The sequence below is a fragment of the Neomonachus schauinslandi genome, chromosome X (assembly GCF_002201575.2).
Source record: "Neomonachus schauinslandi chromosome X, ASM220157v2, whole genome shotgun sequence".
Classification (NCBI taxonomy): Eukaryota; Metazoa; Chordata; class Mammalia; order Carnivora; family Phocidae; genus Neomonachus; species Neomonachus schauinslandi.
Window position 1 is genome coordinate 101,386,064 of NC_058419.1, and position 21,649 is coordinate 101,407,712.

General features: G+C 38.2%; 1 protein-coding gene across 1 annotated transcript in view; it reads right to left on the minus strand.

The window, feature by feature from the left end:
• The window catches only part of IL1RAPL1 (interleukin 1 receptor accessory protein like 1), a 665,379-nt gene that overhangs the window by 10,636 nt on the left and 633,094 nt on the right, over positions 1-21,649 (minus strand). Inside the window, 1 exon segment of the mRNA XM_021677758.1 lies at positions 12,355-12,498. Within this exon segment, the coding sequence (XP_021533433.1) occupies positions 12,355-12,498 (144 nt within the window).

Sequence of the window (21,649 nt, forward strand, 5' to 3'; positions counted from 1 at the left end):
CGAACTGTGAAGAAATAGAAAATCTGAACAGACCAATAACTAAGGAGATTAGAGCATTAATCAAAAAACTGTCAACAAAGACAAGGCTAGGACCAGATGGTTTCACTGGTAAATTCTACCAAATATTTAAAGAAGAAATAATGCCTCCCTCTCAAACTCTTCCAAAATATTTAAGAGAAGGAAGCATACAAGGAGGGGCACCTGGGTGGTTCAGTCATTAAGAGGCTGCCTTCAGCTCGGGTCATGATCCCAGGGTTCTGGGATCCAGCCCCGCCTCAGGTTCCCTGCTCAGCGGGAAGCCTGCTTCTCCCTCTTCCACTTCCTCTGCTTGTGTTCCCTCTCTTGCTGTCTCTCTCTCTCTGTCAAATAAATAAATCAAATCTTAAAAAAAAAAAAAAGAATACTACAAGGAAAGAAAACTACAAGCCAATACTTTTTTTCTAAAGATTTTATTTATTTATTTGACAAAGAAAGAGAACACAAGCAGGGGGAGTGGCAGGCAGAGAGAGGGAGAAGCAGGCGCCCCGCTGAGCAGAGAGCAAGATGTGGGGCTTGATCCCAGGACCCTGGGATCATGACCTGAGCCGAAGACAGAAGTTTAACTGACTAAGCCACTCAGGCGCCCCAAGCCAATACTTCTGATGAATATAGATACAAAAATTCTCAACAAAATACTAGCAAACCAAATTAAACAGCAAATTAAGAGGATAATACAGCATGGTCAATGAGATTTATCCCTGGGATGCAAGGATAGATCAATATATGCAAATCAATAAACATGACATTCCACATTAATAGAATGATGGACACAAATCATATAATCTTATAAATAGATTCAGAAAAAGTTTGACAAAAATTTATAGTTTCATTGTAAGAGCTCTCAGCAAATTGGGTATAGAAGAACCATACCTCAACACAATAAAGGCCATATATGACAAACCCACAGATCATACTCAATGAAAAGCTGAAGGATTTCCTTCTAAATTCAAGAACAAGGTAAGGGTGCACACTCTCTCCACTCCCATTCAACATAGGACTGGCAGTTCTAGCTAGAGCAATTAAGCAAAGAAATAAAAGGCACTTAAGTAGGAAAGAAAGAAGTAAAATTTTTTCTTTGCAGATGACATGATTTTACATATAATAAAACCTAAAGATTCCACCAAGTATCTGTTAGAGCTACTCAACAAACTCAGTAAAGTTTCAGGATTCAAAGCCAACATATAAAAATCTGTAGCATTTTTATACAATAACAACAAGTCATCCATCTAAGAAAAAAAGAAAGAAAATAATCCCATTTAAATAGCATCAAAAATAATAAAATACTGAGGAATAAATTTAACCAAAGAGGTGAAAGATCTATACATTGAAAACTATAAGACATTAATGAAATAAAACTGAAGACATAAATGAAAAGACATCCCGTGTTCATGGATCAGAATAATTAATATTATTAAAATGTCCATACTACTCAAAGCCACCTATAGATTCAATATAACCCCTATCAAAATTCTAAGGGGATTTTTCAGAGATATAGAAGAAACCATCCTAAAATTCAAATGGAACTAAAAAAGACCCTGAATACTAAAATTAACAAGTCAGGAAACAACAGATGTTGGTGAGGATGTGGAGAAAGGGGAACCCTCTTACACTACTGGTGTGAATGCAAACTGGTATGGCCACTCTGGAAAACAGTACGGAGTTTCCTCAAAAAGTTAAAAATAGAGCTACCCTCTGACCCAACAATTGCACTACTAGGTATTTATCCAAAGGATACAAACATAGTGATTTGAAGGGGCACACACACCCCAATGTTTATAGCAGCAATGTCCACAATAGCCAAACTATGGAAAGAGCCCAGATGTCCACTGACAGATGAATGGATAAAGAAGATGTGGGGTGTGTGTGTGTGTGTGTCTGTGTGTAACGGAATATTACTTAGCCATCAAAAAGAATGACATCTTACCATTTGCAATGACATGGGTGAAACAAGAGTATTACGCTAAGTGAAATAAGTCAGTCAAAGAAAGACAAATATTATATGATTTCACTCATATGTGGAATTTAAGAAACAAAACACATGAACATAGGAGAAGGGAGGGAAAATAAAATAAGACAAAATCAGAGGGGGAAAAAACCATAAGAGACTCTTAACTATAGGAAACAAACTGAGGGTTGCTGGAGGGGAGGTCGGTGGGGGGATGGGTTACCTGGGTGATGGGCATTAAGGAGGGCACTGGATGTTATATGCAACTGATGAATCACTAAACTCTACCTCTGAAACTAAAAAAAGGACCCTGAATAGTGAAAGCAATCTTGAAAGAGAGGAGCCCAGCTGGCGGCATCACACTTCCTGATTGCAAACTATACTGCAAAGTTATAGTAAGAAAAACCAGTATTATGGTGGTAGCATAAAAACAGATACATAGACCATTAGAACCAAACTGAGAGTCCATAAATAGACCCATGCATATATAGAAAACTAGTATTTTACAAGGGGGCCAAGAATAATCATTGGGAAAAGGATAATCTTTTTAATAAAAGATGTTTGGAAAACTGGATATCCACATGACAAAGAATGAAGTTGGACCTGTCTTATACCTTGCATAATTTTTTTAGGATTTTATTTATTTGAGAGAGAGTGAGCACAAGCAGGGAGAGGAGCAGAAGGAGAGGTAGAAGCAGGACCCCCGATGAGCTGAAGGCAGACACCTAATGACAGAGCCACCCAGGTGCCCCTACCATCCACAAATTTTAACTTAAAATGGATTTAAGACTTAAAATGTAAGACCTGCAATCATAAAACTCCTACAAGAAAACACAGGGAAAAGCTCTTTGACACTGGCCCTGGCAACGATTCTTTGGAGATGCTACAAGAAGCACAAGCAACAAAGCAAAAATAAGTAAGTGGGACTACCTTGAACAAAAAAGCTTCTGCACAGCCAATGAAACAATCAAGGAAATAAAGAGGCAACCTATGGAATGGGAGAAAATATCTGCAAACCAATTATCAGATAAGGGGAGGGTTAATATTCAAAATATAGAAGGAACTCATACAACTCAACATCAAAAAGATTAATAATCCAATAAAAAATGGGCAGAAGACCCAAACAAACATTTTTCCAAAGACATACAAATGGCCAATAGGTACATGAAAAGATGCTCAACATCACTAACCATCAGGGAAATGCAAATCAAAACCACAATGAGATCTCACCTCACACTTGTTAGGATAGCTATTATCAAAAAGACAAGAGATAACAAGTGTTGGCAAGGATGTAGAAAAAAAGGAACTCTTGTACCGTGCTGGTGAGGATGTAAATTGGTGCAGGTACTATGGAAAACAGTATGAAGTTTCCTCAAAAAATTAGAAATAGAACTACCATATGATCCAACAATTATACTTCTGGGTATATGTCTAAAGGAAATAAAATCACTACCACAAAAGGATATCTGTATCCCAATGCTCATTGCAGTATTATTCACAATAGCTAAGACATGGAAACAACCTAAGTGTCCATCAATGGACAAATGGATAAAGAAAATGTGGTTGATATATACAACAGAATATAATTCCGCCATAAAAATGAAGGGGATTTTGTCATTTGCAACAACTTAGACTTTGAAGGCATTATGCTAACTGAAATAAGTCAGACAAAGAAAGACACATACTGTATGACCTCACCTACATGCGGAATAAAAACAGCTGAACTCAGAAACAGCGTAGAATGGTGGTTGCCAGGGGCTGGGGAGTAGGGGAGAGAGTGATGTTGGTCAAGGGGTATAAACTTCCAGGTATAAGATAGAAATTCTGTAGTAGTTATGTCAGAGGTGGGAAGGTTGCTATCTGAGCAGGGGCACGAAGAGTTCTTGTAGGACATTGAAAATGGTCTACATCTTGACCCACATGGTGTTCACACAAATATATATGTTAACAGTCATTAAGTTGTACCTCTAAGGTTAGTATACTTTATTGTATGTAAGTTACACTTCAATAAAAACAATTTATAAAAAAAAGATAATTCTGGGGATAAAATATACAGAACGGTGACTATAGTTAACAATACTATATTTTATATACTCAAAAGTTGCTGAGAGATTATGTCTTAAATGTTGCTACAAAAAAATAGCAGTTATGTGAGGTGATAGGTGTGTTAACTAACATTGTAGCAATCATTACACACTATACACATCTCTCTATACCTGTATCTATACATCACACTATGTACCTTAAACTTACACAATTTCAATTATAACTCAATAAATCTGGGGGAGGGAGAATAAACAAAAAAACAGCAAGACCTATCAATCAGCTAGTTACTTTGTTACTTGAAGTCAACCAACTGGTCCACTAGAATTTTCTCCTTCCATTGACTGAATTAACCACGATATTTTTATTTAAAAAAAATATCTGAGGGGGGGAAAAAGAAGTTTGGACTCTGGAGAGTTAGGAAATAAAACTATGAATTTAAAATACTATTTATGAAAACCTTGATGAGAGAAGGAAAATATGAAACTATCAGTAATGAAAAAGTAGTTTGGAAAAATGATAAATATTTTTCTCTTTGACATATGAGAGAATATTAGTCAATGCTCCTTAGGGGGACTGAGAAGCTAAAGGATTCATGGATTTTTTAGCACAGTGAAACTTCTAAGAAAATGTAGATTGGAGGGATGCCTGGGTGGCTCGGTTAAGTGTCCCACTCTTTGTTTTGACTCAGGTCATGATCTCAAGGTCCTGATACTGAGCCCTGCCTCAGGCTCTATACTCAGCATGGATCCTGCTTGGGATTCTCTCTCTCCTCTCCCCCTGCCCCTCTCCCTGCTCATGTGCTTGTACACTCTCTCTCTCACTCAAATAAATAAATTAGTAAATAAATAAATAAATAAAATCTTTAAAAAAAGTAAATGTAGATTAGAGATTCCATTCTCAAGATGAAGGTGGTGGCTATATTTGATATGGGCTAGGAAAGCGAGTTACTGATAATATAAATGGCTTGAGACTGACATTTGGGTCTTTGGGAGTTTTTAACCTTTAAACATCTACTGAACAGTTGTCAGATGTTATTGGCAGCTGGCCATTTAAAAAAAATTATTCTCAAATATTTTTTACTTTCGTGCATCAAACTGACTAGTGACAGAGGCCATCATTCAGCATATGGGTTACCAAAATGAGGCTTGAGGAGGGCTCAATGATGAATAATGTGTTTTATGCTAAAAGGTGATTTTTGGAGTGCCTGGGTGGCTCAGCTGATTAAGCATCTGACTCGTGGTTTTGGCTCAGGTCATGATCTCAGGGTCATGAGATCCAGCCCTGCAACCACCTCCGAGCTCAGTGCGGAATCTGCTTGGGATTCTATCCCTCTCTCTCTCCTTCTCCCTCCCCCTCTGCCCCTCCCCCACACGCATGCTCTCTCTCGCTCTCACTCCAAAATAAATGAATAAATAAAATCTTAAAATCATTTTAAAAGATGACTTTCTATGTTTTCATGTGGCATATTAGCATAGAAATATGTGATCATTAAAAATTAGCATTGGGGCACCCGGGTGGCTCAGTCGTTAAGTGTCTGCCTTCGGCTCAGGTCATGATCCTGGAGTCCTGGGATCGAACCCCGCATCTGGCTCCCTGCTCAGCGGACAGTCTGCTTCTCCCTCTCCCTCTGCCTGCCACTGTGCCTACTTGTGCTCTCTATCTCTCTGGCAAATAAATAAATAAAATCTTTAAAAAAAAATTAGCATTGATATAATTTAAATAAATGAGGTTTTTTTTTAATTAAGCCACATTTCTTTATTGTGTCTCAGATTTGCCTTCATGTTTTCTTACATTCCCAAGATAGAAATTTTCAGTAAAAAACTGTAGAAATGGATGATATATCATTGAATAAATAAACATTAGTCATATAATCTTTATATTTTGATTTTGTGATTATCAAATATCATTGTTTTAATAAATTTCACTTTGCATTTCAATCCTGCCATGTCAACATCTGGCAACTGAATTCTAAAATAAAATAAAACTGCTTGAGTTTTACACTTTGTAATTTTTGCAATATTGTTCTAGTTTACTTGTTTTGTTACTTGGTACTTTTCTGGACTATTTGAATCCATAGGGTCTCTAACACTGAAATGTGATACTAATTAAAAAATATATATCTCATGATATAGTGAATCAAAAAAAGCCCCAGCAGCTGAGGTCAAATCTTGACTGTCATTAATTTTAATTTCACTCATTTGAGACTATGTTCCCTGATCTATAAAACAGCACCTTCTTAAGGTAGATACTCAGCATGAAATGGGCCCCCGCCATATAGCAAAATGCCTGGCCCAAAGGAGGTCTTCAGTAGATATTAATTTTCTTCCCTTGCATCCTTGAGGGGGCAGTAGGCAGATGTAGATGTTAGAAATCTTAAGAGGGTAAGAGTTAGCAGAGTGGTATATAGGGAACAAAGGGTTGGAGATGAGAAGGCTTGTTTCCTACTAAACAGTTTATGACTTTGGGCAAATTGTATACCAAAAACAACTACAGGTCTCTCCTTCTGGAACCCAAAAACACATTCTAGATTGTTGATGTGTGTGCGAATTATCTAATCAGTACCAACCAACCAACCAAACAAACAAACAAAAACAAAAGCAAAAAACCCCTACAGGGTTTCTAAATGATTTACAAAAGTACTGTTTCACTGATGGACATGAGGACAATAGTTCCTGGAGCTATTAATAGTCAGTAACCCTGTAACTGAAGGAGATAGAAAAATAAATTCTATGACCTAAGATGATGTAAATACCAATTTGTTTCATATGCGTGAAATGGAACAGATGGTCACATTTTTCAAGGGTCAAGGGGTGGAGATTATAAAAGATTGCTTGCTCTAACTCATTTTGTCCAATACCTGTAATAATTCCTAAAGTAGAACTAGAAGAGTTCTCTTTTTCATCTTTAAAACAGTGATTACAGGGGCACCTGGGTGGCTCAGTCGTTAAGCATCTGCCTTCGGCTCAGGTCATGATCCCAGGGTCCTGGGATCGAGCCCCGCATCGGGCTCCCTGCTCCGCGGGAAGCCTGCTTCTCCCTCTCCCACTCCCCCTGCTTGTGTTCCTGCTTGTGCTCTCTCTCTCTCGCTGTGTCAAATAAATAAATAAAATCTTAAAAAAAAATAAAATAAAATAGTGGCTACAGTTTTCTTATAAGCCTGCCCTGCCATGATTATGAGTAAGCTTGCACCTCATACCCCATGGTCAGGAGATAAAACCAAAACTGAAACAGTTAGTAGTCTGAGAAAAACAAACATAAAGCAGATTCACCTTGTCTAGCACTAGATCCTCCCCGCAAAATGAAACGTTAAATTTCTTCACTAAGTTACTTCCTAGTGAAAACTTACACACTACCTTACCGACATCTACCGATATGATAATCATCATGTAGGAGAGCCGGTGTTTTCTGTTTTCTCCTATTAGTGGGCTACCTCTGACTTTACAACCTTGTTTTTCTTTATATATCTATTACGTTTTTTATTTACAGAGCCAGTTCCAAAATCTAGACAATCTTTCAAAATTTTGAAGTACTAATTCTTTACTTCATGACTTGGTCTTTGAGCCTTCCTTAAATGGAAATAAATACATGACGTAAGGAATCTTGAAATCACAGTTCTCTGTAAGTAGTAAGCATTCACTAGTGAGCACTCATTACTCAAAAGAAAAAGGACTATTTAAGATGTGTCTAAAGTGCGATTTTTGTAAAGATGAAGGAGAAAATAACTGGACCTTGGGATGATAAGGGAAATCTTTAGAAGCCAGAGGTAAAATATGAACTGTGTATGAGAGAGAGAGAAGGAGAGACGGGAAGGAAGGAAGGAAGGAAGGAAGGAAGGAAGGAAGGAAGGGAGGGAGGGAGGGAGGACGGACTACCTTTATATAAGCTTTAAACAAAAGTGTAAGGGAAATCCCAGGCAGAGGCATAGAGAAGCAAAGGACTCAGATGTCACGATAACTGTATTTTCTTTGTACTTACTTCAGCACAGATATTGGTACACTGTGTTAATGTAAGTTCTGCTTAGAGACAGAGGGTTGCCTTTAGCAGGATGGTCAGTTAGTATTTTTTTTTTTAAAGATTTTATTTATTTATTTGAGACAGAGAGAATGAGAGAGAGAGCACATGAGAGGGGGGAGGGTCAGAGGGAGAAGCAGACTCCCTGCAGAGCAGGGAGCCCGATGCGGAACTCGATCCCGGGACTCCAGGATCATGACCTGAGCCGAAGGCAGTCGCTTAACCAACTGAGCCACCCAGGCGCCCCGGTCAGTTAGTATTTAATTAGACTAAGGCAACACTCCAGAGGCAGCCTCTACAAGCACTCCGACTATCTCTATTTCTGATCAAAAGTAGACACTTTGTTAATCAGCACAACAGATGTTAGAAATCAGATGTGACTGCTAAAATTAGTGGCTTTTTGCTAAATATAATGGATCTTGGAAATGGACTCTGCACGGTAAAATCAATGCTATTGCAGACACTGGGACTAACTTAACTTAATGCAGAGACACATCATACCCCTACAAGTATCTAGTAGAGCCACTCACCTGTCCCCTTAGGGAAACTTTTCCAGACATGATTCCCAAATAGTCCTGTGTTCAGATGAAGAATATTCTTAGATGTCATTACATAATGAGCCTAATCCTGCCACTGGTATATTGTCACATTTGCCTCAGGGGAAACTTTCCTGTAAATTTTTTGGGAAGACACACAGACACACAACAGAGAGTTGGAACGTCTTCCAGTTTACAGGATGGGTTCTATGTTTGTTTGTTAATAAAGGCATATGCAACAGAATTTGTCCAAATTTTCTTCCAGTATGTAATGGAGCCAAGGTGGTGGGAGAGTAGTTAACCTTCTCCTGCCCCTAACCATTATAGTTACCTCATTTACCTGAAAAGATCTTGGAATTATGCATTACTGCATTGTCTTGGGTCAGTTCTCAACAGTTCTGTTTTTCCAAAGACCACCATCTCATTCTAACTGGAACTCTGCAGGGTCAGATTCCACAGAGGAGGCAAGGCTACAATTATAAGTTGAGTCACCCTGCAATGGCAGTTGTTTTCTGAGCTAAAAAGCCTGGACTTGCTCTGGCAGGCGCGATACAGGCATGCCTATCTTTTTTTGTTTTTGCTAAAAATCACAGTAAATGTGTACTTAAAAAGAGAAGTCTGGCTGAGTGTGGAGGATAAAATGGAAGGGTAGAGAATGAAGACCAAGAAGGTAGTGTAGGAGGCTTGGACAAGGAGCTGCAATTGATTGAGGAAACAGTCTATTTTCAAGAGGTACAATTAGGTGATAATAAAACAAGAGAACTGGGAGAAGGACATTTAGATTTAGGGGCTATTTACCGGCTAATGCAATTGAAGATAGGGTTGTAAGTGTGATCCAAAAAAGTGAGTATTGTAGAATGAGAAGTGCTAAGACCTGGATCCAGAGGAAACAATGAAATGTAAAGTTATGTGGAGGGAGGCAAGGAGTGAGGTGAACAAACCAAGAGAGCCAAGCATCAGTATGTTCTATCTTGGAAGAATAGAATCCTGATACAGAACTGATATAGTCAGGGAATGCCTATCGTAATGATCCAAAAGGAATTGCATGGATGTGTTCCTGACACCAAATACTTCATCTCCCAGTCTGATACAAGGGCTGAAATTCTTGGAATTTGGAGTTATTTGGACCTGGGCTTAAATTCTGTCTTTCTAGTTTTGTGATTCTCTGAGTATCAACCAAGTAGCCAACACAGCACTTGCTATTTAATAAATGGTCAACAAATAGTCAATGAATCTATTATTATCATATCACCAGAGTAAGACATTGCTTCAAAATATTAACTAAACTTTCCCTATTCTTCTTCATACTCTTTGCCTTTCCTTACATCCAAGAGTATTTTATGTACTCCCCTTTTAGGGGAGCTAATGTGGTGGCCAAGAATCAGGAAGGCAACACTCAAATTTTGACTTCTGAATTCCATTTTTTTAAGCCAAGTCAAGAATATGAAAAGCCTGGGGTCTCTTCTTAACAGTTACGTTTTCTTTGGGGAAGAAGAAAGGACTGTGGGAGAGCTATGAAGAATGGGAATGTGATGATGTCAGAGAAATTTTCCAATGGAAGAGTAGATAATTATTCAACCATAATAGCATGTGTAGAAAGATCTAAGGGGATATGACTAAGGTTTAGAGGCATGTAAACTCTCCAGAATCTTCCACCATTCAAAACATGACAAAGAACTGCAATGCGGGGCACCTGGGTGGCTTAGTCGTTAAGCATCTGCCTTCGGCTCAGGTCATGATCCCAGGGTCCTGGGATCAAGTCCTGCATCGGGCTCCCTGCTCAGCGGGGAGCCTGCTTCTCCCTCTCCTTCTGCCCCTGTTCGTGTTCCCTCTCTTGCTGTGTCTCTCTCTGTCAGATAAATAAATAAAATCTTTAAAGATTTTTTTTTAAATTTATTTATTTGAGACAGAGAGAATGAGAGACAGAGAGCACGAGAGGGAGGAGGGTCAGAGGGAGAAGCAGACTCCCCGCTGAGCAGGGAGCCCGATGCGGGACTCGATCCCGGGACTCCAGGATCATGACCTGAGCCGAAGGCAGTCGCTCAACCAACTGAGCCACCCAGGCACCCAATAAATAAAATCTTTAAAAAAAAAAAAGAAAAGAAAAGAAAAACTGCACTGGAAACAGATAGTTTGGGGGAAATCGTTCATCTCATTCAGAACACAAACTAAACATATTCCAAACAGGGTTAATAGATCAAGTGAGATGTTCAGGTAATCTGCTTTTTCAAACATCTTCTAATGTGCGAACTGTACAAACAACATCAGATCTTTAGATTATACTGAACATATTAAATTTTTAAAAGGCCCAAAACAGTAGGGACTCAGGGTTCAATAAAATAGATGCTTTGGACATAGACCTCTTTTCAAATTTCATCTTGGCCACTTACAGTAATGCTCGTGTTATTTTCATCAGTACATTATCTAACCTCTGGGAGCCCCAGCTGCCTTATCAGTAAAATGGAGATTATAATATTGACGTCAAAAGTTTTTGAGCCTTAGCAAGAATGATTAAGAATGCCAAGCACTTTGCTTGGTACTCATTCAACAATAGCCCTGACATTGACAATTTTCTCATATCTCTTTGAAGGAGTAGCCAAAAAATGTAACACTCTGCACACGTAGGCAAGAAAGTTAGAAACAAGTGCAAATCAACACTTAAAAATGTAAAAAGCCCCAGACGTGCTGCGGCACGGACTTCACCCTCATGAGACAGGCAGGAGGTTACACAGCCTGGGTCAACGACTCCTCTTTACAAGCCTGACAACCCATAGTGCTACCTGTGGATTTAGTCCAGAGGATCCGGGAAAGGTGGGAACATGGCCGATCCCTTCATTTTCCTTCGTGCCACTTAGTGCAAAAGTGACAGTCATGAGAAAAAAAAATGTATAAATATGATCAAGAAATCATTGTCATCTGCACTGTGTACGTGAGTTTGCAGATGCTTCCTCTACTGCGAATTTACCTTACGTACGGATCACTTTCAAATGACCAAAATGAAAAAAAAACAAAAACCAAAAAACAAAACTTAAGTCATCTAATGGGTGGTTCATGGACCTCCATTTTAAGGACCCCAAATTCCTCTTAGAGTGCACATAGATTCTCGACTGACCAGAGGGGGCAAATCCTTATTACGATTTCCATGAAAACAACATTTACTCATCCAATTCGAGGAAAAATAGTAGATGTATCATTATGAAAACAATGTGCTTGGGCACTGTATTATCTGTTGGTCCACACTTGGAATAAAAATTCACCTGTCTAAAAATAGCTACATAAACAAGCTTGAAAAGACTGCTATGAATTCTAAAATATTCAGCACAGTTTATTAGAGCTGGAAACAGATTCACTTCAAACGGCGGGGCTATCCCACCCTAAGCGCGCCCGATCTCGTCTGATCTAGGGAACACAGTTAAAGGAGGCCCTCCTCACCTATCGAGAAGTAAAGCTGGCCTTTCAGGACTGATTACAAGGTGAGAGAAAGTGAACACTGATAGCGCTGCAATCAGCCTTTGTAATTCCCAAGTGCTACTTGGCGTAGGATTCTAAAAAGGGTAGGTGTCGCTTTACAATTGTCAGAGGAAATTACCTATTGGCTCTCAAGCACCACACGTACAGCTCCGTGCAAAAGATGAATTTACAAACTGAACATGGAAAGATGATAAGAGCTGCTGTTAGTGGTAAGGCAGGGAACTTTTCTTGGCCCTCAATAAAACAAAGACGAGAAACAAGTAAGAATATTCAGAGAGAACATCAAAAAGAGGGAACTCATCTTACCTCCATCCAGCTCCTCGGCCCCAAAATGATTCCTGTAGAAGAGCATGATTTCTATCTTGTAACACTTGTAGATCGTCACCAAGCAAACAAGCAGCAGAAGGATAGCACCAAGCCCTCCAGCAAGTTCAACTGTGTACATTAGCTCTAGGGGAAAAAAAAATCACAAAAGGGAATTATGCTTATACTGAAAACTTTAAAATAATCTATGGTTTTGCAGTAATAACTACTCTTGTGTTACAAGATCACTCCTGAGATCTCAAAAATGGGGTGAAATCATCATGGGTATGATGCAGTATCAGTGACAAATAATTTGAAAAGCATGGACATCATTTCCTCACAAGAACATTTTGTGTTTGTGCGTGTGTGTGTGTTTGCGTGTGAGGTCTACTGGGCTTAAAAAGTAGGCCCCCTAGTGGATGTCACAGCAGACTACATTGGTAGTATTTTCCTTTTGCCAAGCTGCTTAGACATTTTTCATTTGTTTCCCCCCCCTTTACTAGGCAGGCTGCTACACCTATTTTCCCGTGATAATTACAGAACAAAACTCAGCCATATTTTTCATTGTCTACTCCTTCATTTTTATTTCAACAGTTTTATCAAAAAACATATATAACTACCGGTTAACCGAGTGTATTTTATGCTCTTACTAAAATTAAATGGGAAAGAGAAGAAAATCTTATTAAAAGTGCTTGGATTTTATGAATTTAAGAAAGAAAAATAAAATGAGTTATTAGATCTTTTAGAGTCTAAGTGAATTAATATGGAAAGTAAAATACTTTCCAAAAGCACCTCCTGGAAATTTTTACATTTTGTATTTATAAATATCAGACAGCATTAACTGTTGAATCTTGTTGAGGGCCTACACAAGATGGTACTACAAAAGTTCCAGGAGTGAAATACAAAAAGTTCCTCAAGGGCGCCTGGGTGGCTCAGTCGTTAAGCGTCTGCCTTCGGCTCAGGTCATGATCCCAGGGTCCTGGGATCGAGTCCCACATCAGGCTCCCTGCTCGGCAGGAAGCCTGCTTCTCCCTCTCCCATTCCCCCTGCTTGTGTTCCTGCTCTCGCTATCTCTCTCTCTGTCAAATAAATAAATTAAATCTTTAAAAAAATAAAAAGTTCCTCAATGTAATGTTTTCCATTCCCATGTGAAGAGAAAGGATAAGTGGGTAGATAATTCTGTAGGGTGCACTGGGCCTGGTTTTCTCAGTATATGAGTTAACTCCACCACACAGAGAAACCTGCATAAAACTAACTTACGCCCATAGGCTAATTTATACACCCAAATCATCTGATTTAAATTATACTGGATATGATGGGAGAGATAAACATTTGGATTGTGGTTTCTTTTCAGATTCATTGTGTTTTCTAATTTAATGCATTGAACACTTGCAATTTATCACCCTAAAATTTCTTGCATGAGAAAAGAATTGGGAAAAAATGGACAATGCTTAATTTGTACTCTCAAACTTTGCTAGTGGAAGAGCCCAATGGTACCACTATATTAGACAATTTGGGGTAGTTTCTGATGAGGTTAACCGTGAATCTACCCTATGACTAGCAATTGTATTCCTAAGTATTTATGCAAGGAAATAGAAGCAGATGTCCACGGGAAGACCTGTTCAAGAATGTTCAGAGTAGTCTTATTCATAGTAGCCACAACTGAAAACAACCTGAACGTTCATTAACAGGAGATACTGAACAAGCTGCTGTATGTCCATATGACAGAATATACTCAGCAGTAAAAAGAATAAACTACTGATACAAGCAACATGCATGAATCTCACAGTTATGTTAGGTGAAGGAAACCAGACAAAGTAATATCTTCTGTATAATTCTGTCTAAATGAAGTACAAGAGCAGGCCAAAAGAAACCATAGTGATAGAAATCACAAAATGGATGTTTTGTAGATGAGTGATCGGAAAATTTATTGGAAAGGGGCAAGAGGAAACTTGCTGGGGTAAAAGAAATATTCTGTATCATTTTTAAGGTATGGATATACAAGTCTATACGTTGTCAAAACTCAATGAACTGAACACTTACCATCTGTGCATTTTACCTTATGTTAATCACACTTCAATTCTTTAAAACTTGGATTTAAAAGAAAATAGACACTATAAATTCTAACTCGAGGCTTATGTGGGGAGAAGCTGTAAAGAAAGCTGGAGTCAGGACAGCTGGTCTACTATAGATATCTCCCCAGGCTGGGAATGGTTCTGTGTTGGCGCCAAGCACACCCCTGGATTCTGGAGACGTGGCATCAGGCCTGGACACAAGCGGCATCCTTCCCATGTCCGTGTCTAGTGGAAGAGCTTTTGAAACAACCCAAAACTGTGCCCGAGACATAATCCTATTAATGTAATAAGCAGAATTCTCATTTTCTTCAGATGGCATTTATAAGACTGTTCTCTACACACTTTTAAACACTGAATATGCAAAAGTTAGAGAAAAATGATGTGAAAGTAAGTCCTTCTTATTTTTAGAGAAGTCATTGCCCAAATGTGAATTATCCCTATTGCTAGAAGTCATGAGCTACTCAAATAATTATATACACTACCTCAAATACACTATATAGTAGGCCAATAAATAGTACTGTCTGAAATGGAATGAGAAAAAGACAGCAGGGTTGATGTGGCTTAGCAACTAGAGAAATGGTCTAGGGACGCCTGGGTGGCTCAGTCGGTTAAGCGTCTGCCTTCAGCTCAGGTCATGATCCCAGGGTCCTGGGATCAAGTTCCGCATCGGGCTCCCTGCTCCACGGGGAGCCTGCTTCTCCCTCTGCCTCTGCATCTCTCTCTCTCTCTCTCTGTCTCTCATGAATGGATAAATAAACTCTTTAAAAAAAAAATATCAAAAAAAAAAAAAAAGAAATGGTCTAGTGTCCCATGAATATATCCTTCAAGGTACAAACAAATGGAAAAGTTATATATACCTAGAGTATGGGCAATAAGCAAGAGTAAGTCTTCTTGAGCCACAGGATAGTCATTTACTAATAAGATGGAGACCAAGACCAGGTCCAAAGAAACGGCATTTTCAAGGAGCTAATTTATCCTGAGATCCAGACAGTATCTCAAATTTTCCCCAGATACTTCTGTAGTATTACATGCAGAAGCCTACTGTTCTTACAGTGTTCTTGTAAGTCAGAAAAGAAATGTGTCTTTCCCCACAGTCCACACACCAGTGCCTGCTCCTCAGTTACCACATTATTTCTATGCAAGAGTAATCTACATGCCTTCATATTATAAATGTGGGAGGTTAAAAAATTTCCCATGTAAGTTTTTCACACTGGTTTATAAACCATGGTGTAAACTCTCCCAAAGAAAATGGTGTATTAGATTTAGTTTCCACATTCTTTTGCTCCAAGCTGGACGCATTCGTTAATATGAGTGCTACCCATTATTGCTTATACATTGGGTCAGGACAAAATTACTAGGGGTTAAATTCTGTAACACTTAAAAGAAATGATTCGGGGCCCACTGCTGTATTTTCTCTTTACATTACAATGTGAAAGGTGTTGCCCCAGCAAATGTCATTTTCCCTTTGAAATGGGATCTGCTTTTTAGCTCAAGTTCAAGTTGCCTGGAGTGGCAGCATTTAAAAAATAAAAAGATTCCATTTCAGCACAATTCAACATCAAAAGATGGAAAGAGAAAATGCAGACCTTTTAAAAATCTGGTTAGCCTTTGTGTTATTTGGTTAAAATGATAGACTCTACTCCCTTTAAGGGACTGAGACTGAATATTGAAAATTGTAAAGCAAAATCGCTCAGCAAAACCTAAGGGAAACTGGCATTTGGTTAAACACAACAAATGAACAAGTGCCAAAGAGTTACATTTAAGGGCACCAGCAGTCATTTAGTTACTGGCAATTAACAATAGTCTTTGGAAAGCTCCAGTTTGGGCTAAGGAAAAACACATTGATTATTGCTGCGGTAGTAGACTATTTTCGGAATAAATTGCTTCAATTTAAAACTAGATTTGCTACAAGCATTTTGAGCAATGACTACAATTTTTTCTTATCAAGACAGTTGGACCAAGCAACCCTTTAAAAGAAACAGCTAATTAAAATAAAGCGTGTGCCATCTCTTAGTATATTGGATTACATTGCAAATAATAAATGCATTAGGTTTACACTAATCTTGCTGCAATTACCTACTGTAGTTTGGGGTCCTATTTTTTCTACTGGCCTGTACCTGGTCTTATTGTCGGGCAAACTTTTTCTGCTAGATGTCTCTGAAGAGGTAAAGATGTTAACAAAGTAAATCGAAGTTGATATGTACTTTTGAACTCTTCACTTGGAGTTTTCATTTTGTTTCTCTATATGTATTTCTATATATAATCTTGTTTCAAGTAGAACTGAAGATTTCAGGTGGCTTTTTCTTATATGGTTCAGCTGAAAATTGCCTCATTCATTTTATAAAGTCCTTTGAAACGCTCTGCCCTGATTTATATGCAGTAAAGTGCAACTTTGTGGGGGAAATGCATGATAGACAATCTAATGATCCCAGTTTATTCATTAGCCTCACCAAGTACATTTCCTCTTCTCTCATTGTGTTATAAAGAGCTAAACTTTTTAAGGATTTATCCATCCACATAAATTCATATGCATATTTATTTCTCTGGAGCAGTATAACTTATTTGTTCCTGGCAGGAGGATAATTATGTTCAGCCTACAAAGATATTCAACTCAATTCTACAATACATCAATGCAATTTAGAAGCAGTTATAATTTTTTTTTTTTGGGTAACACATTAAGAAGCTGAATTGCTATTCACATAATAGCAAGAAAACGTTTTGGGAAGGTATAAACTAGTATGTAAAGATAGCAGTTTTGCTTTTGCAAAAGTGCTTTTTGGAACAAGGCAGGATATACAAAATAATAATATAGTAATAATAACAATAATAATAAAAAGGAAAATGAAAATGGTCTCTGAATGTGGCAGCTTGATCTGTGCAACCAAACATCTGGGCAAAAGATTACCTTCAAAGTGGTATATTTTGTCATTTCAGAAAGAGGCTTTCAGCAAAAGTATCAAATTAACTTTTATTTATTGTCAATCAAGAATGCAAATATGGTTGTTGGCTAGGACCCATCATTAGGGCGTAGTTAGCCTCAGCTCCCAGAAGCCATAGGAATTGAAGAGTTACATGTTAACAAACTGTTAAAAATTTAAAAATAAAATGAAAGACTAGAGGAAAAAAATACATCATTCTTTCTACAGTTAGCTAGAGCCTACCCTTAAACGTGCTTTTCTTCTTCCCAACCAGAGAAGAAGGGTACTAAGTTTGGTTTTGCTTTTTCTTATGAAATGAAAGGAATATTCATAAGTCGTATGTATTAAAAGACAAGGTTAAGATGAACAATGGCAGTAATTGAAAAAACATGATTCCACGAACAAATAAATTAAAAGCTCTCCCTTAGCCACAGCAGAAAGATGCCACTTGGTAAAAATGGAAGAAATGATAGAATTAGAAATCATCATGTTTCAGCCATCCTAATAATAATTGATTCAGGTAAGAATTATCAACAGATGTTAAAATTATTGGGTGAAAGATCGATGAGGCAGGATATTCACACTGTTTTAAAGTACCTCCGCACTGATTATTTATTAACGATTGAGGGAAAAATGGACACCATTTCAAGGAAGTAATCAAGATTAACATCACCAGTAATGGGACAAATCGACATCATGCACCTCCTGATGTGATGCATTAACAAGGCACAATATCATTTATGTAGTATTCCAGCAGAAACAGGTAAATATCCAAAAAAGGAGGGCATATCAGGCAAACTCAAACTAAGAGACATTGTATAAAAAATAAAATCTGGCTTCTAGTCTTTAGGAACGTCCAAACCATTGTAGGGATCAAGAGCAGTTCCTTTGGCGTGAAGATTATTTTGAGTTAAAAGCAATCCACACCCAGCAGATGCAGGAAAAGCCCTTTGCCTCCACAACTGTCTAAATTTACATTGGAAAGGAGAGCCTGTCCAGGAAGAGAGCTATTAACAGAGATTCATCTTCATCTAAGAAATTTATTTGCATAACAGGGCAATCTTTGTTTTCTAAACCCCTTTGTTTTCCAACCTTTGTTTCCCAAGCTCCTCCCCTTAGCAGCTCAGGAGGGTCAGATAAACCTCTTGTTGCCTGACTGTGTGGATTCCTCCTACTAAATTTGATATTCTCCCGTTAGTCTGTCTCATGCTTAGTTACAAGGACCTTGATGGACAGAGAAAATTTCTTCCCAACACCGTGAAAGACAAAGAAAGGCTGAGGAACCATCCCAGGTTAAAGGACACTAAGACTTGACAACTAAATGCAATGTGTAATCCTGGATGGGAAATACAGTAGAAGGGGTATTATTGGGACGATCTTTTAAAAGTGAATATAGATGGTATATTAGACAACAGCATTCTACCTTTATCAATTTTCCTGAATTTGATAAATATACTCTGGTTAGCTAAGAAAACATCCCTGTTTTCAGAAGATTCACACCAAAGAGTTTAGCCATGATGTCTGCAATTTACTCTCACACAACATCAATAATATGTTATGTGCTTGTATACATGGTGTTGCTCTTTTTATTTACCTACCCACATTAAGAGAGGTAAGGCAAGTGTGGCAAAATGTTAATAATTGGTGAATCTAGTTGAAGGGGATATATGGAAATTTATTGTACTATTCTTGTATTTTTTCTGTAAGGTCTCCAGGTTTTGTTTTTTTTTTCAAAATAAAAAGTTAAAAAATAAAAGACAAGTCAAAGGGTAAGATCGTATTATTGCAAGTGCTATTGTAATTAGAGTGTTTTGTATTGATTAGTTTTGACTTAAAATTTTATTATTTACAGTCACTCTGATGTAATCTGTCTAAAACTTTCAGTTTAATCTTCCAAAAACATGCCGTCCTTGCCTTGGAATTTTCTTCAGTAATTGTTAGCCCATCTACAATGCTTATGGAAAAAAGACCAAAACCCTTATGTTGGCATTCACGGTCCTTCACTCCTTTAATTGAAGCAGCTAATTAAGCTCCAGCCAAGAATCATCCCTCCAATGTGAACTGAACTTGACATGTGTTTTCCCAATTTTAGACTGACGTAGAACTTCCCCTTTTCATTTATCAAAACCCTACCAGTAATGTGAGGCAAGGCTAAGACCCACGCTTTCAATGAAGCTTTTCCAAAAGTGATTCATCTCCTTAGAAAATGTATATTCTGGGGGCGCCTGGGTGGCTCAGTCGTTAAGCGTCTGCCTTAGGCTCAGGTCATGATCCCAGGGTCCTGGGATCGAGCTCTGCATCGGGCTCCCTGCTCTGCGGGAAGCCTGCTTCTCTCTCTCCCACTCCCCCTGCTTGTGTTCCCTCTCTCACTGTGTCTCTCTCTGTCAAATAAATAAATAAAATCTTTAAAAAAAAAAAAAAAGAAAATGTATATTCTGTAGCTTTCTTGGTGACTTACTATATTGCATTATGTAATTTACTTTTGTTTTTAGTTTTACATTATAGACAATTGCTTTACCTTAGGACCTTTGCTGTGGCTGTTCCCTCTGACTGGAATATTCCTCCACCAGATTTCTGTATGCCTCCCTCTTTGCTTCTTTGTCTTTGCTCATATAACACCTTCTCAGTTTGGTCCACTGAGTGCTCATTCCAAATCACAAACCTGTGGCTGCACTTTGCATCCATTTTTCTTTCTTTTTCTTTTTTTTAAAGATTTTATTTATTTATTTGTCAGAGAGAGAGAGAGAGAGAGAGAGCGTGCACACAGCAGGGGAAGCTGCAGGCAGAGGGAGAAGCAGACTTCCCGCTGAGCAAAGAGCCCAACTTGGGACTTGATCCCAGGACCCTGGGATCACGACCTGAGCCGAAGGCAGACGCCCAACGACTGAGCCACCCAGGTGCCCTTCTTCTTTCTCTTTCTTTCTTTCTTTCTTTCTTTCTTTCTTTCTTTCTTTCTTTCTTTCTTTCTTTCTTTCTTTTATTACTCATGATATAACACAGCATTTAATTTGCTTATTAATAAATTTATTATTGTTTATTATCTGTCTCCCACTGGAATTTAAATTCCATCAAGATTAAGCATTTTTTTTTTTTTTGGTCTATCTTGTCCATATTTTTTTTTACTGATCTCAAGTGCCTTGGAAACTATCGGACACATAGCAGGTGCTCAATGAATAGCTGTTGAATAAATCAATGACTGGATGACTAAGAACTCAATTTTCTAATAAAAAGTTAGTTTTTTATGCATTCCCACTCTAAAATTCCAAGAATATCTCCGTAAGCCATTTTCCCAGCCAGCCAACGTGTCATGAGGTTCAAGCAACTGATGAGGTGTAATTATTAATATGCAGTCTGTTAATTTGGTAATAAAACATCATTCTATAGAAAAATGGTCAGCTTAACTATACAAATACAGAAATGTTCTCTCATCCATAAATCTAATGACCATATAGTGTAGTATAGACTTACAGAACTAGGAAACTTTGTATTCACTTGGTATTTAGAAATCAATCATATATTGTTTACATCTTTGATAATGTTATTCAGTTTTTTCTTTTCATTTGATGAGGGAGCAGAAGGCTAGCTGAAGACAAAGCATAAGCTGACACCCTGCAACCTGCCCCTCAACCCCCAACTCCTGGGTGGGATATGTGTGATTTTCTTCCAGGAAGCTTCCAACAATCTTAATGTTATTGCTTTACTAGAGAGAAAAACAACTTTAACTTGAGAATGGCAAGGCCTCGGGTATCTTGTCTGTCCTCTTTAGCATATGAAAGTTCTTTTGAAAACCTCCCTTTTTCCTTACCTCCCCCAACACGATAGTATATAATCAATTGCTCCTCACAACCCCAGTGCAGCTCTGTCTGCCCATGGGTCCTATCCCCGTGCTTTAATAAAACCACCTTTTTGCACCAAAGACGTCTCAAGAATTCTTTCTTGGCCGTTGGCTCCGGACCCCACCCCACCAAACCTCACCTATATTCCAAAAACCACATCACATCCATCCATCCATCCGTCCATTCATTCATTCACTCTCTGTTTAATAAATGCCTTAAATGTAACGGGTGTCGTACTTAGAGTTCTAGCGATAAGATGATGAGTAAAATAAGCTTCTTGTCTTAAAGGGGTTCATGCCTAGTTGAAGAGTCTGGCATATAAGTAGATTATTTAATAACACAGTAGTGAAAGCTAATGTCTATTGTGCACTTAAGTTTCACTCTTAAGTGAAAGAAATGCTTTACTCTAAGTAGCATGACCACAGGTCAGGTGACCAACTGAGTGCAGGGTGTTTGTTTTTCTACTGGG